The following is a 17,980-nucleotide window of genomic DNA, read 5'->3' as shown; positions in this document are numbered from 1 at the left end:
TCTCACAATCCGTGACAATGACCATATCAAATGCAGCTCTTTTCTTGTGCCAGTTGCTGCAGGAAAAAGAAGCTAAGCAGAGCGTCCCGGCTTATGACAGTGGTGTAATAGTATTTCAGAATATCCACTTGTCCCTGATAATTTAGAGAATTCACACTTTTAAAAAAACTTGTTGCCTGAAACAGCTACTTTGAGTTGCCTCATTATAGGCAAAATCTTGTCTCTTGTACCCTCAATAGACCAATATACAGAATGAATGCCTCACATAGGAGAAACTTAAAGTTATGAAAAACTGCCAAATAAATTTATTTTGAAAATGAAACATTTTAAATTTAAAATATTCAATGAAAATGATTTTGGTTGTTCAGGTTATTAAGCATCACATGGTGATGTTTCAATGTGATGTCAGTTATTATAAAAAATAGTAATAGGTAAAGGTGTCTAACGCCACATATTATTAAATGTACATTTATTAAATCACTCTTGGTGAAATACATGCATAGCTCACACATTATACAACAAACGTGTTGTAAAGAATATATTTTAAATTGGGTATACACAAAATTAATTAAAACTTTATGAATTATTACTGTATTATATTATTACAAATGATTGTACATTTATTTTTTTCCTTCATATTGTGATATTTCTTTCTTATTAGATAATTTGGAATCATGTCGTACAGTTAATGTAGAGATAATAGTCTTTCAAAAAGAAAAAAAACAATAATATATATATATACACATACACACACACAGAGGCACACATATCTAAAAAAAAATATTTCAGGAGAATGGTGACATGAATTCTGTAATTTTTAAGTAAAACAAGGAAATAAATAAAATTATTGTAACCGTTTCTTTTTGCTATTTTTTGTCAGTGTTTGGTCAAATTTTCAGTTCCACTTTCACTTAACTGGAGGCAACAGCTCAAATTGGCTGCACACATAGTACCGTTATTGACAAGGAGAAGTATGGTGAACAGAGGCTAGACTTCAGGTTATTGGCAAGATATAAAATAAAACCCCAATTTCCCAACAAGCTGTATAAACCAAAGCAAAGTTGGAGGACATAAAATGAAGGTAGAGGATGCAGCTGTATTGTGTAAAACACAAACTATCAGTAAGTAAAAATCTACTCAGGAAGGATCCTTTGGGCATGGAAAGGATGTCTAGAAAAATAAAGCGATATTATCCTTCTAACATTCATTAAAAATGTGCTTAATTTCCAATACAAAAACAATGCCATCTTTAATGTAAAAATAATGAATACAACTTTTAGATATATTGATAAATAGTGATCGGTTGTTTGGTTATACACATGTATTACACTTCAACTGTGTTTCATAAGATGTGTATGTTAAATCAATCCTTTGATATTCTGGTTGTAGAATTCAATTTTGTGGCTTGCTCTTGTTAAAGAATTTGCGTGCTTCAACATCATTGAGTGACACTGAACAGCGAGATGGATGCTGCTTCCTGTACTCAATGCTTTCTTGAATTGCTTCCTTAATGACCTGTAGGAAAACAAGAACATATACCTTTATTAATTTTAAAGGTAAAGATATCTGTTTTTTATACAGTATATACAAACTTGCAACCCCTCCAATGCAACATAACATACCAAATATTTTTCATTGTGTTTATCTCTTCTTCTAAATGCAAAGGTTACCAATCAATTTGATTTAAAGCATTCAGTTTACATGGCTTGTAACTGGGAAATAGTACAATCTTGGGGGACGGTCTTGTCATTTTCTTCCTTTAACCCTTCCCTTAAAATTAAGGAAACTACTGCTCATACTTTAAAAATAGAATATTTTTAAATTATTTTGTATAAACCATATAGAAGGTTAGAATACATAAATGCTATATTCACTGGTATAATTGCACCTTAACCCTTTATTTTTCAATGTTGCTCTCAAGCAACATGAATTTCGCATTACTTTTATATAATAACGTTAACATTTTATCCTGTTCTTCGCAGAGGTGCTCTAATGCAACATCTAAATGTGTGTTTACAGTTGTCAGCTGTTTCAGAAGTTCCAATATTGACCACTAGATGGTATATGAATACAATACTAAATGGTGCATGATTTCAATGCTTGCAAAATAAAGAGTTAAAAAAGTAGGTGAAATGTATTGGCCAGTCTGGGTCTGTCAACCAGGGCCGCCATCAGGGGGGTACAGGGGGTACTGTTGTACCGGGCCCGGGCTCACCAGGGGGCCCGCGCGGCAGCGCAACACAAACTTACCAGGGGGCCCGTTGTCTTCCAGTCCACTGCATCTCTGCTGGTCTCCGCTACTCTTCACTGGTCTCCGCTACTGTCTTCAGCCTGGCTGTCACCGTGACAGCCAGGCAGCAGAATGCGATCGCAGGGGTGGAGGAATTATTCCCCTGCGATCATGTGATCTGCCTGTGACAGCCAGGCAGCTGTCAATCATGATCGCAGGGGAATCATTGCTCCGCCCCTGTGATCATGTGATCCTCCCGTCTCACTGATGGTGTGGTGTTACCTGATGTCACACCACTGTTCCAGCCGCCGCAGAAGAAGAAGAAGGAGCAGCGAGCAGCAGCTGCAACATCTCTACTCAACTGTAAGTATATTTTAAAGATTTTTTTTCAGGTTTTTCTGTTTGCTTCAAGGGTCTGCATTAGTAAAAATGCAAATGAAAATTGTAATTAATGTGAAGAATTCTGATTTTTTTTTTGGAGCATTGCTTGTAAAATATGCTTTTTTTTAATAGTTACTGCAATATAAGGAACAGACAGACTGAAGAATTTGAATAAAAAACAAACCACAGTGTCACAATAGGATTAAAACACTGTACTTCCAGCCAAAACAGTCCAATATCTTGGATAACTATATGAGAGGGTCTAATATTTCAAACCAATGTTCATTGTGATGAATAATTGCTCAATGTTTCATCACAATGAACATTGGTTTGAAATCTTAGACCCTCTCAAATAGTAATCCAAGATATTGGATATTTGTTTTTTATTCAAACACTTCAGTCTGTCTGTTGCTTATATTGCAGTAACCACCCAGTGTTATGCATATTGTATTTTAACCTCAATCTTTTAATATTATTTCAACATTGCTCTTATCTTTATTTCTGAATTTCATTTTTACTAATGCAGACCCTGTTGTTATTGTTGAATAAAATCTTTTTTTTTTTTATTGAAAAGGTAATAGGTGTATGGTTTACCATTCAGATATATATATATATATATATATATATATATATATATATATATATATATATATATATATATATATATATATATATTTATACATATTTACATTTGTAAATGAGATTTCTGTAGAAGAACCTTAAACCTTTTTCTCTTTTTTCTGGAGGCAGGCATTTTTTTGGGGGGTGGGGGGCCCTGCCTGCGTCATTTGTACTGGGCCCCATGATTTCTGATGGCGGCCCTGCTGTCAACTACACATAATGAAGGCAGCCTTTTTTGAGCTTCCTGATTTTCATGAATATTGGTTCAGCTCACAAAATGGCTGCTTCAGCTATGTTTAACTAGGTAACCAGAAAAAAAGGTCACATGGAAAAATCCACAAGAAAATAGATCATGGATAAAACCCCACTTACATAAATGCCCACAGGAAAAATGCTCACACACAAAAATACCCATTTGGAAAAAAAACAAAAAATACCCACAAATAGTAATTAGGTATATTAATTTATTATTATAGAAACATGACCTGTGTATGAAGAGGGCTTAAATGCTCTCTTAAATGCCAAAAGTTTCCATCTGATTAATTCTTGGAAAATAAAACAAATATTGTGAGGATACAGATAGTTAAGAGCAATTTTTAAGAGGAATTATTGTAGACCAGAGGTTTCTTTGTTTAAATATATTTAAAGTATCCTATTGTAAGCTAGTCCTCTGATAACCCCTTGTCTGAATGATCTGTGAACCCTATACCAGTGCCGTAACTAGCCATTTTAGTGCCCTGGGCGAGACAGGGAACCGGCGCCCCCCATCTAAGTCGGAGTGTCAATTGTCGGGTGGGTGTGGTCAACCTACTGTGGGGGGCGTGGCTAGCACTTTACAAGTTCTAGACCGCACTGAAACCCCCTCCCTCTCCATTATTCTTGGTCTGGCTTTGTAAGGATCTTTATGTAATAAGCCTCCATAGAATCAAAGTACTTTAAATGCAGCTACCACATGCTAGCTGTATAAAAAAATTAATTGGTTATTGAAATAAAACTCACTGAAACAAATTAAAACATAAATGTAATGGTACCATCTGTATCACACTGCCCCTTCATCCCACTGTGCTCTCCATAACAGTTTCTCCTTTATCACACCGTGCCATGGAGCCATCTCTATCATTGTGCCCCCTTGTCACCATCACACTAAATATATATATATATATATATATATATATAACACAAAACAAATGGGAGGGGGCGCCAAATAGTATAATACTGTATATAAAAATACAGAAAGGTGTACCAAAAGTCAGAATCTTAACCACTAAATAGGTATAGACACTCAGGTAATAATAGTGGATCAACAGGAAGAAGGAAATGAGGAACCACTCTAGAACACCAGCGCCGTGCCAATATAATATGCGTACCAGATAAAAGATCTTTAAAGCTTATCTGTAGGTATAACCGGTATCTTCACCAATCAAGTTGAGCCTTATTACCCCATGGGAATAGCAGATGCTTCATACAATGTTGAAAGGTTCCGGAACTGGCACCTCATATATACTCAGTAGTATTCAGGATAATGGAGAGGAAGAAACTCACATAGTGTAATGCTGTATAGCAATACATTTATTACATAAATAATGTGGATGTGCACTTACATAAAAAATATATATATATACACACACATGTACACACACACATACAATATAAAGAGCCTCCTGTTGTCCGCCATACCTTACAGAGAGCATTCCTGTGACCGCCATACCTTACAGGGAACATTCCTGTGACCGCCATACTATACAGAGAGCATTCCTGTGACCGCCATACTATACAGAGAGCATTCCTATGACCACCATACTATACAGAGAGCATTCCTGTGACCGCCATACTATACAGAGAGGATTCCTATGATCACCATACAATACAGAGAGCATTCCTGTGACCACCATACTATACAGAGAGCATTCCTGTGACCGCCATACCTTACAGAGAGCATTCCTGTGACCTCCATACCATACAGAGAGCATTCCTGTGACCTCCATACTATACAGAGAGCATTCCTGTGACCTCCATACTATACAGAGAGCATTCCTGTGACCACCATACTATACAGAGAGCATTCCTATGACCACCATACTATACAGAGAGCATTCCTATGATCACCATACAATACAGAGAGCATTCCTATGACCACCATACTATACAGAGAGCATTCTTGTGACTGCAATACAGATAAATACCTCACCTGAAATTAATAGACCCCACCATTAAATTAAAAAGCCCCATCAATAAATTAAATTGACCCACCAGCACCCCACAAATAAACTAGTACCCATTAAATAATTAGCCCCGCCTAAACGTCACCATTAAATTAATAGCCTACCTCCCACCCATGTACTAAGACACCCAACCTCCCTACCCTCATATCACACATTATATTAATACATACCCCCCTTCCCTCACACATTATGGCAGCATACCCCCCCTTCCCTCATAAAGCATAGCAGCATCCCCCCCTCCATAATAGCAAGATGCAGCACACATTCCTCCCCTCCCTAATAGCAGCACACATTCCCCCCTCCCTAATAGCAGCACACATTCCCCCCCTCCCTAATAGCAGCACACATTCCCCCCCTCCCTAATAGCAGCACACATTCCCCCCTCCCTAATAGCAGCACACATCCCCCCCTGCCTCCCTCCATAATTTCAGCTTACATTCCCCCCCCCTTGCCTCCATCCATAATTGCAGCTTACATTCCCCCCTCCCCTTGCCTCCATCCATAATTGCAGCTTACATTCCCCCCCCCTTACCTCCATCCATAATTGCAGCTTACATTCCCCCCCCCCTTGCCTCCATCCATAATTGCAGCTTACATTCCCCCCCCTTACCTCCATCCATAATTGCAGCTTACATTCCCCCCCCTTACCTCCATAATTGCAGCTTACATTCCCCCCCCCTTACCTCCATCCATAATTGCAGCTTACATTCCCCCCCCCTTGCCTCCATCCATAATTGCAGCTTACATTCCCCCCCTTACCTCCATCCATAATTGCAGCTTACATCCCCCCCTCCCCTCCATAATTGCAGCTTACATCTCCTCCATAATTGCAGCTTACATCTCCTCCATAATTGCAGCTTACATCACCTCCATAATTGAAGCTTACATCCCCCTTCCCCTGCTTTGAAACTTACCTCCTGTCCAGCCGTCGCTGCCTGGCTCCTCTCTGCTTCTCTGCTCCTCTGCTGCCTAGCAACGTCATGACATCAGACGCTGAGGCAGAGGGCAGAGTTCAGAAGGGGGTGGAGCCGGGTGCCGGCCGCCATCTTGGATGCGCCGGGCGGCCGGCAGTCTGAATCTGAGGTCTGTTTAATTTTATTTTTTTTCTTTTCACTGCTCACACAGAAGTCGGTGCGGGCGGCCACTGCGCCCCCTTGGGACTGCGCCCGGGGCGGCGGCACCGCCTGCACCGGCCTCGTTACGGCTCTGCCCTATACCCTCACACAGGTCTCCTTCCTAGTGCAAACAATGGGGTTTTCAAGAAGCCAGAAAAACAACAAAATTATGATTTATTTGGGGCTTGAATATCTTGCTTTTCGCATCAATGGAGTGGTGACTTGAAGATGCAGACAAAATAGCTTTATAAAGTGCCATTCAATTATAAACAAGAGATGGCAACATAATTCAAGAACCAACAGAACATTACCATAATCTGTTATCAAAAAGCAGCAGCAAACATTGCCAGAAGCAAAATGAGGCAGGACATGAGAGCAGCATGTGTCACTCGTCGCAATGTGATGGGACGTGTTGTCAGGTTTAAATAATGATATATTGGCCCATATGCACAAACAATCTTTTCTTGCAAGAAGTCTTCCCTATCACAGAACACACGGTAATTTGCCCAATTCAAAAACCATAAATTTTGACATTACTGAACTGTATAGTAAATTGATTCTTCATGATTCAGGTGTGGATAATTCACACGGAATTCTGGTTTTAGGTGATAGAGATCTTATGCTGCAATTGAACAACGATACCATATATGGAGATAGTACTTTGATAAAGTGCCAAATATGTTATATCTGTGTCAAAGTCTCATTAGGATAATCAACAATGTTGGCTCGAAGACTAAATATGAAACTAATATGAACCTAAAAATTTCACTGAAGTCTCTTGCTGCATTAGCCTTTGTTCCAATCTATGATGTCAGAAGACTTGACACCATATTTCCAGGTGAAGACAGCTATAATGATGTGCTCACGTACTTCTTTTCTAGATATATTTAGGGTGCAGCAGGTAGAGATCCTCAGTTTCCTATAGCAACATAGAATCATCATGATGCAGCGCTTGTATAGTCACCAAAAATTACAAATTGTTGTAAGGGATTTCACAATACTCTTAATTCCCTATTCCACTGCAGTCATCCCAGCATGTGGTTCCTATATGATGGACTGCAGAGGGACTTGGCTTGCCACAAATTAACACTGGCTAATGCACAGGCAGGTTGCCTAGAGGTGAAAAAGAAAAAATGTGATATGTTTGCCACTTCTATGCAGCAATATGAGCAGGTGAATGATAAACTAAATAACTTAAGAATACTGGCAAATTTGCAAATAAAGAATTTTAACTGATTTATTATTTATGACATTTACTATTTAATGTTGGGGCTCTCTGTGGGGCTCCATTCTCATTAGGGGTTAAATGTATTCTTAAATAAGGACTGTTTCTATTTTTTTTTCATTCTCAATAAAGTTTGGTGATAAAAAAAATGTTCACAATTTCCTGTATTTACCTTACAAACATTTACACTCAAGAGCATTAAAGCCCTCTTCATACACAGGCCACTTTTGTTTAGCAATGATTTATTATACTTATATAGTAATATTAAGTTACTATATGTGGGTATTTTTCTGTGTGAGCATTTTTCTGTGTGAGCAATTTTCCGTGTGAGCATTTTTATTGTGGGCATTTATGTAAGTGGGGTTTTATCCGTGAGGAATTTTCCTGTGGGGTTTTTTCATGTGGGCTTTTTTCATAGCACTGTTTAACTAACATGAATTCAAAAGTTACTAGAGGACTCTTTAGTTGGCTTGAAGCCATGCATGATAAAGACAGAAAAGTCTTTATTACAACATTTTGGTACCTTATGGGTGCTTTATCGAGGTCATTTGAAGAGAACACTACTGTGTTCACTGGTACTTGAAAATAAGTGGTGCCTGGTTTTCCTGGGACACCAGGTTACTCAGAAAACAGCATTTTAAGGGTCCCTCCTATAAAGCACTCATTACCATTAAGTTTAATGGTGAGCATCCTGTCTTCGATTAAGGATATTATTATAATTAATATTTATAGAGCTATTAAATAAGAGACACATTTGTGGATGACAACTGATTTCATACAATCAAATGTAGATGGTAAAAATGATTGATAATCAGTTCACCTTCATTGGGAAAATTTCATCCAAAAGCAGTTCAAATGAAGTAGACTGAATGTAGACTCCAAACCTTCCAAGTCTTCATTAAAAACTCACAAGCGTATAAAAATTTTCTAGCCATCTACTTAACCTCCCAAGACTATACTATCTGATTACCACCATTCTACACAGTTTAACCAAACTTATAATTATTCTCCTTTTATATTCAAAGACTCTATGGGGCATATTCAATTAGGTTTCCGGTCTGCGGTAACGTGCCGGAAAGAGCCGCAAACTCAATCCACGGTACCGCAATAATGTGGATTTTTGTGCGCACCCCATAGGGTTGCGTAAGAAAATAATAATAACAATAAAGTGTGAAAATATAGTTGTAGACAGTTCCAAGCAGCTGCCCGCGGTGAGTAGCTTTCAAGTTACAGTAGGAGACACAATTACAGGGGTAAAGGCAGACCTGTGCTTTCTGAGACAAAATGTTCAGGTCCTGTGAGAATGCACCACTGAAGTAGAGGGAAAAATCTCAAAATGGGTGACTGTTTAAACCCCACTGGGTCTGAATGCTATTACTGCAGCTAGACATGTGGCAACTAAATGCAGATGAAAAATGTCTCCATGATGGGCCTCCAGGAACGTGCAGAGGGCTAAAACAGCATAAAATTAGCATAACTGTGGATTAAAGGTACAGCTGTCAACAGCTAATGAACTAACAACTAACTGTCTCTGCAGTGGAATGGGTGCTTTCAGGATTGAGACAAGATATAGAGGTTGGTGATGCCAAAATAAAAAATTTGCTTCCACAATTCATCCATTTCCTATTACCCAGACTGTTCTATGGATTTACAAAAACACTAAGCAACCTTAGCATTAGCTTAAGGAGCCTGTTTGGTGACATGCTTTGCTCGCCTTCAGCTGGTGGTGTATGTTCAAATTCAGTTTTTCTCCTCATATGAGGAAGTTACTCCATCTTGCTGCAGATAAATGCTCTTACAGACCACCAAATACTCTGTGGAGGGATGTCTATTGACTGGTTGGCCCTTAGTTGAGCCTGGCTGAAAATACCTCATTTATAGCCTACTCACCCATCTTAAACATGCACATACTTGATTTTATTTTATTCAGCTCAATGACTAGTAAAGATTAAAGTAAAAAAAAAAAAAGGTTTACATTTGCTACCAAACCAAAGCACTAGGTGCCTCAGAGAAAACAATATATAACTATTTTGGGCAGACTAAGAAATAAAAAACAAAATTTACTTACCGGGGACACTGGAAATATTGACAATGGGGTATAGAGTGAGTGTTCGCTTGGAGTTGGCACAATAAACTTTGTTGCTGACTATATCCTCTCTATCCCCTCCTACAAGCCAGTTTAGTACTGTGCTCGAGGAGAGACCCTTAACCGATCTTCAGGAAAGATATTAATAAACCTAATCCCAGATACCATAACTGAAAGATATAGACAAAATTAGTCACACATAAGTGAAACATGGCAGGAAAGGGGCCCAGCGCAGGGGGGGGTGCCCAGTGTCCCCTATGGTCTCAGAGAGAGACATTTACCGGTAAGTAAATTTTGTTTTCTTTTTCATCCATAGGGGACACTGGAAAACTTGACAATGGGGACATCCAAGAGCAACCCTACCGGGAGGGAGAGCCCTGGGACCACTGCAAAACTGATCGACCAAACTGAGAGTCAGAGGCCGATATAGTATCAAATTTGTAAAACCGCAGAAAAGTATGTCGACCCGACCAAGTGGCTTCTCTACATAATTTCTCAATAGAAACCCCTCTAGCAGCTGTCCAAGAAGGGCCTATAGAATGAGCAGCAATAGATGGAAAAGGCTTCCTAAATGAATCCACATTGGCCTGATGGATAGTAAGACGTATCCATCATGCTAAGGTCTGCTTAGAAGCAGGCCACCCTGGCTGTGCTGAATCATATAATACAAACAGTGCATCTGTCTTGCAAATTGATGACGTTCTTTTAACATATATTCTTAGTGCCCTAACAACATTCAGAAAATGGACTGATGGAGAATTATCCTCCAGGATGGGAACCACTATCGGCTGGTTAATGTGGAAAGCTGATACAACTTTTGGAAGGAATCCCAGCTTTGTTCTTAATTCCGCTCTGTTATTAAAAAACACTAGATACAGAGATTTACATGACAGGGCACTGAGATCTGATACACGCCTAACCGAAGCCAAGGTCAATAATATGACCACCTTCCATGAAAGATATTTCATTTTCATTAATTCCAGATGCTCAAACAGGGAGGAATGAAAAAAAAAGGTAACACCAACTCCAAATCCCATGGCATAGTTGGTGCAACAAAGGGGGGTTGCAATCTCAAGGCCCCCTGTAATAAGGCTTGTACCTCCGGGAGAATAGCCAGTCTTCACTGAAAAAATATACATAAGGCTGATACCTGTACCTTCAGGGATCCTAATCTTAAACCTGCCTCAAAACCTGCCTGTAAAAACAAGAGAAATCTGGATGTTTTGAGGTAGATACCTTACGACCCTCGCACAATTTAATGTACGATTTCCAGATTCTGTGGAAATGCTTTGATGTAACCTCCTTTCTTGCAGCAATCATAGTTGTAATGACTGTAGAGGAAAAACCTCTGCACCTTAGGATTGCCCTTTCAGTATATCCATGCCGTCAAACGCAAGCACTGTAAATCTGGATGAACCAGTGGTCCCTGCAGAAGAAGGTCTCTTCTTAGCGGCAGGGGCCAAGGGTCATCCAGAAGAAGGTACTGAATACCACGCTCTACGGGCCCAATCCGGCGTTATCAGGAGAATCTTTACCCCTGTCCTCCTGATTCTCTTGAGAAGTCGAGTAAGCATGGGGAAAGGAGGGAACACATACCCGTACTGTAAGTTCCATGGGGCTGTCAGCGCATCTACCGCCGCTGCCCCTGGATCCCTTGTCCGAGCGCAATACAGTGGAAGTTTGTAATTGTGTCTTGAAGCCATTAGGTCTATTTGTGGCAGACCCCATCTGCTTACTAAAGCCTGGAACACTTCTGGGTTCAATTCCCATTCCCCTTGCAGATTGACTTGCCGACTTAAAAAAGTCTGCCTCCCAGTTTTCTATTCCTGGTATAAACACGGTCGATATAACCTGGGCATGATTCTCTGCCCAACGCAGAATGTGACTTACTTTGTTCATTGCACTTCTGCTGCGGGTTCAGCCCTGGCGATTTATATATGCGACTGCAGTCGCATTGTCTGACTGCACTTGAATAGCCCTTCCCTGGAGAAGGAACTGTGTTCTTTGCAGAGCATACAATATTGCTCTGAATCTCGTTGAGAGTATGCCCTCCTTGATGTTGCCGGTTTTCATTGCTGTATCACTGACCTACTGGCTTGTTAGTACCTATTGTGTTATGTATGTGATGTAATGTGTTTACCCCACTATGTACCCCCCCTTCCCTTCTCTCTCTTCTGGCCTTCCCTCCCCCCTCCCCTTCTTTTTTTCTGTATCCCTTAAACTTGAAAAGAAAAAAGAAAAATACTATTGAAGTTAAAATATTGCTCTGAGTTCCAGAGAATTTATTGGTAGAATTCTTTCCTGCCTTGACCAGCGACCCTGGAAGATGTGACCTAGAGTCACTGTTCCCCAACCTCTCTGGCTCACATTTGTGGTCAAGAGGATCCAGTTTGATACACCAAAAATCCTGCCACTCAGAAGATGGCTTGACTTTAGCCACCACGTTAGGGACAACCTTATCTTTGGGGCCAAGGTTACTAACTGTTGTAGAAACAGATGAGATCCTGTCCACTGACTTAATAAGTCCAGCTGCAGGGTCCAGGAAGTGGAACCTTCCGTAAGGTATGGCCTCAAAGGTGGCCACCATCCTCCACATGTGTGGACTGATACCTTGCAGTGTTTTAGTATTTCCCCTATTATGCTCTGGATGGCCACTGCCTTCTCCTGGGGTAGAAAAATCTTCTTCTGGACATTGTTCAAAATCATCCCTAGAAATTTCAGTCCCTGGTAAGGAATCAATCTTGATTTTTCTAAATTGACCACCCATCCGTGTTTTAGTAACATCTGATGAGTTAGGGAAATATTTCTGAGCAAAATCTCCCGACTGGGAGCCTTTATAAGGAGATCGTCCAGGTATGGGGTAATCATAACCCCTTGAATATGAAGCAATGCCATCATTTTGGTAAAAACTCTGGGAGCAGAGGACAGGCTGAAGGGAAAGGCCTGGAACTGATAATGCCTGTCTTGTATCACAAACCTGAGGTAGCTTTGGTGAGGCGGCATAATAGGGACATGTAGTTATGCATCCTTTATATCTAGGGATACCATAAACTCCCCCTCCTCCAGGCTTACAATTACAGACCGAATGGACTCCATTCTGAATCTGATTATTTTTAGAAAAGCATTCAAATTCTTTAAATTGAGGATCGGCCTGACCGATTGAGTAATCCAGTACTGGTATTATCACAGTCCAGAAATTGCCGTATAGCCCTTTGAAGGAGTAGGCACCTTTCTGTGGAAATTGGCAGCCTGGTTGAGAAAAACAGACACTGAGAAATTTCTCTGAACTCTATCTTGTATCCATGAGTGACGGGGCTCGTCACTCATGCATCTGAGCAGGTCTCTCTCCAAATCTGAGAGAAATCCCGAAGGCAGCCCCCTACTCTGGGATCCCCCAGGTAGGATTGACGACCGTCATGCAGAGGGCTTAGTACTAGATCTACTCTCCTGCTAAGAGGATGTGGCAGCAGAGCGACCTCTGCCCCTGAATCACCTAGAAGATATGGTAGCTCCTCTGGATCTTCCCTTATACTTGGTGGAAGTCTGAAAGGACCGAAAAGATTGTGCAGCATAGCTTTTGCGTGGGTTAGGAGTAGCTGAAGGCAGAAAAGAGGATCTTCACCCCGTAGCCTGGGAAATCCATCTATCTAACTCTTCAAACAACATCTTTTCCGTCTTTCCGTTGAAAGGTAGAGCTTCTACTCTTCTCCTAGAACCCCCATCAGCCTGCCATTGTCTGACCCAAAAGATTCCTGCGGCCGCCACTGCCATTGCAGATACGCGGGATCCGACCATGCCCACGTCTCTAGCTGCTTCACCTAAATAGGAGGCAGCTTCAGTAATATGGTCTGTTAACCTTACTAAATCTTCAACCTCGGCTCCCTCAGCTATACCAGTCCTGAGCTGAGAAGCCCATTCCTCTACAGCCTTGTTGACCCATACCCTAGCCATAATAGTCCGCATTTGTATTCTGGCTGCAACATATATATTTTTAAGAATGGATTCAAGCTTTCTGAGTGAACTTTTAAGGATGTAGCTTCAGGGACTGGTAAGGTCATTTTCTTAGACAACCTAGACACAGAAGAGTCTACTAAAGGAGCCGACTCCCAGTCCTTCCTATTATCCCTAGGGAAGGGATAGGATGCCAAAAGGCTTCGGGGCACTGAGAATCTTTTATCTGGCTTTTCCCATGCCTCTAGCTCAGCAGACACTGGAAACGTTATAGCCTGCTTATACCTTTTGGCAAAGAACATTGGCTGAGATGAACCTGGGTCAGGCTCACTAACCCTAAGGACCTAGCGGACTGCTATAATCAAAGCTTCTAGCCCTTGTGACACTAACTCTGATCCTTCCTGGATCAGATCTGTGTCTGAATCTTGAGGAGACTCACCATCTTCCATAGGAGGTAGTTTCTCATCATCAGATTCATCTGACTGTAATATGACAGGCAAACCTTTTTTTTTTAGCCACTAAAGTGACATGGGGCCCTAAAGCTGCCGGGGTTATAGATTTTGTTAAGAGCTCAACCCTGTGAGCCAAAGGCTGGGCCCATTCAGGTTCAAGTTGAGACCTAGACGCTTCCCTTTCATATCTGGCTTCCTTGGCTGTTAATGCCGACATAGCTCAGACCATCTGGGCTACCCATACCGGGGTCAACTCGATCTAGGAGAGAGCCGACTGGGTGGTAACAGGAGTAATACAATTCTCACAGTATTGTACAAGATCACTCCGCCCTGAAATTAACTTTACTTTACAAGTTCTGCATACTATAGTTTTTCCAGAAATCTTAGCTGCCCCCTTCCCCGCCATGTCTCATAACATACAACAAAGGGAAAAAACAATGAAAGGAAAAAAAGCAGAAGCACATAGTGAGGATATGAGCTATGCATATACTTGGTATACACTGCGTGTAACAACAAGCAGTGTCTAGACCTGTGACACCATACTCACAGTTTCTGCAACTCAATGCTCTATCCCCATTGTTTTGGACTTTGAGTGATTCGGCTGGTGTGGCGAGGAGAGACTACAGCGTGCCTCTCGGGAGCTAGCGTGCTGGAGAGGAACTTTTTTGAATTTCACAGCTGCGGCATTAGGCTCCGCCTCTTCTGCTTAGCGCTTCCAGCCTGCCCCGTCTTGCTCCCACCGTTCCTCCCACAAGTGGGAGGAATCAGCTATACTATACCTGCTGCCTGGCTTCGCCGGGTTGCAGGGTATAGTAGCGGTAACCAGACGCAAGCTTCAGCAGCTGCGGTGTGATACCTAGAGACAGTGGTCTCATTTGTTGGGATACCAAGCCTCAATCTGTTTGTGAGATGGGCTGGTCCCACCGGCGGATCCCTCGGTGCAGATGAAGGTGAGAGGCAGACTAACCTATCTGTCCTCAGGCTTGAGCTTTTCTAAAAACTAACAAAAACTGTGAAAATAAATAAAATCTATTGGAAAAGCCCAAAGTGTGTCCAACTCCTCGGGCACAAAATCTAAACTGGCTTGTAGGAGGGGCATAGAGAGGTTATAGTCAGCACTTCAAACAAACTTTATTGTGCCAAGTCCAAGAGAACACTCACTCTATACCCCATTGTCAAGATTTCCAGTGTCCCCTATGGATGAAAGAGAACTGTTATTCCAATATAAGTTGATGCATCCCAAAAACTGAAAAGGAGTAGAGTTATTAAGGGGAAAAAAAAACCTTCCAATCATCAAGTGGCTATTGGATATGCAGTGTTAATACAGGATGTTTATTACAACAAAAAAAGTTATGTTTTCCTGACAAAAAACAGACACAGCAAAGGTGATACCATGCCACAGCTAGAGTTGGTTGACTAGATGCAAATGGAATAAAATGCATTAGAAATACATACAGTGGGGTTGCACTTTCAATGCTGTCTCAGTAGCCTGTATCATCTACTATAACACAAGATAATAAAATAAAACATTGTTCCAGTACCCCACTATAATTATGGAAAACATATTCATGTCTTATGATATATTCAAGTAATAAGATTTGTAAACATTTCACAAGTGCTTGTTTGTATTTTCTAAAAGAACTGTAATTTTTCATATCTTTAAAGAAAATATATAATAAATATTTAAAACAGACTGAAGAACCAGAAACTACGTTTGAGCAGAGTTATGAGCAATCTATAATATCTGCAAAGAGATACAGTAGCAGTGAACTGCAAGTAATTTCCATTCTAAACAGAACAACTGTTCAATAACATTTCAGTTGTTTAAGCATAAACTATGAATCAGCATTAAATGAAGCAGTCCATGGATTAACATTCACATTTTCAGACATTCAGTCATAATTTGGTCCATGATTAAAGGCAATGACCACTAGTTATTGGCACATGTTTCATGCTGTCATTATCTACAAGAGTTACACAGTTCTTTGGCTCAAGTGCAGGATTCATCCTGTATTTAACTGTCCTCCTAACTATGTTACGCAATATTCAGGCAGTCCACTTCACTTCTGTACCTCCTAACAGTGATCACTAAATAAAATTGTGATTTAATTGTAAATTACGGAAGTGAGGTAATGCTTGCCATAATAAATAAGAAAATTGATTGTAACCAGATGTTTCTTAAAAATACCTATGAACTGAACAAGTCAGCAACACTGTTCGTCTCCTACTATAAAATAAATATACACTATAAATTATATATAACATATTTTGTGCTGATGATCTAATCAAATGTTTTATTCCACAACATACTATAGGAACTCAATTCCAGAAAGAATGTGATTCATACGTGACAGTTGATCAGTTTCTATCATTTTTAAGAATATACAGAAGCATAACATGTTACGCTATGCTGTCCAGCTGATCTCCCCCTAAGTTGGATGAATCAGTTCAGGGCTTTCTGTTGAAGCAGCAAATTCCAGATATACAGAATTTATTTTTACATAACATACTAATTTGGAGGAACTCCCAAATATGGACTATTGATGAAGTGCATTAAGTTTAATTAGATAATGCCTGATAACTTTACTAGAACCAAAATAAAAATATATTCTAGAATGGTACTTACATCTATGTTGTTGAGAGTGTTGAACTCCATTAGATCATGTAGTCTTTTAAATGCCTCATTTGAATATTGGAAATTAAATGTTGAGAAGGGACTTTCTGGGTCATCAAAAATGTCAAAATCTGCAAAATCCTTTTCTTCTACAGTTTCTCTGGGAACACCTACAATAAAATGATAAATCAGATTATCATCACAATGATGGACAACGAGATTGGCCATCGACTTCTCCAAATGTCCACAGATCACATTTTTGTTTTAATTTCTCTTAAGAAGTAAATAAAGATTTACAAAAGAGTATTTAATAATGTATTAATATTTCACCTGAAAATTTTGGGCATATCTACTTTGGTTCCTGTGAGCCACGAACACAGAGGATCTTTATTAGGACACTTGCGAACCACCAGAGAACATCAGTAGGATCAAGTATGCAAAAATTAGAAGGTATGCCCAGAAAATAGTACAGTAATAGAAGTAATGGCCAAAAAAATGCCAGCAATAAAAATAAAGCTCAATAATACGTCAGCAGAAGTACAAAATAGCAGTAATGCTCAGTAATAATGACAGCAATAACAGTAATGCCCAGTAACAGCCCATGTATTAGTAGCACCTATCAATATGCTACATTGTCAAAAGTATGTAGAAACCCCAACATCACATCCATATGTGCTTGTTGAACATCTCATTTCAAAAACCATGGGCATTACTATGGAGTTGGTACCCCCTTTGTTGCTATAACAGCCTCCACTTTTCTGGAAAGGCTTCCACTAGTGAGATTGGGCAATAAGGACTGGCTCGCAGTTGGCGTTCCAATTCATACCAAAAGTGTTCTATGGGGTTGATATCAGGGCTCACTGCAGACCAGTTAATTTCTTTCACACCAAACTCAGGAAAACATTATTTGATGAACGTCGCTTTGTGCAAGCGGCCATTGGTATGTTGAAACAAGAAATTATTGTCTCAAAGTTGGAAGCACACAATTGTCTAGAATGTTACTGTGGCATTTTCAGAATGTCATTGTAAGCTGCAGCATTAAGATTTCCCTTCACTGGAACTAAGGATCCTAAGCCAAATCAT

At 40.2% G+C, this 17,980-nt stretch overlaps 1 protein-coding gene across 1 annotated transcript in view; it reads right to left on the bottom strand.

The window, feature by feature from the left end:
• Nucleotides 1-794: 794 nt before the first annotated feature.
• Nucleotides 795-17,980, bottom strand: part of PLA2G4A (phospholipase A2 group IVA) — a 243,623-nt gene continuing 226,437 nt past the window's right edge. Inside the window, exons 17-18 of the mRNA XM_075182675.1 lie at nucleotides 16,910-17,067; nucleotides 795-1,515 (exon numbers count right to left, since the gene is read on the bottom strand). Coding sequence (XP_075038776.1) covers nucleotides 1,393-1,515; nucleotides 16,910-17,067 — 281 coding nt within the window. The 3' untranslated portion in view covers nucleotides 795-1,392. The remainder of the gene's footprint in view (nucleotides 1,516-16,909; nucleotides 17,068-17,980) is intronic.

The sequence above is a fragment of the Mixophyes fleayi genome, chromosome 8 (genome assembly GCF_038048845.1).
Source record: "Mixophyes fleayi isolate aMixFle1 chromosome 8, aMixFle1.hap1, whole genome shotgun sequence".
NCBI lineage: Eukaryota > Metazoa > Chordata > Amphibia > Anura > Limnodynastidae > Mixophyes > Mixophyes fleayi.
This window is presented reverse-complemented; position numbering and strand designations above follow the sequence as displayed.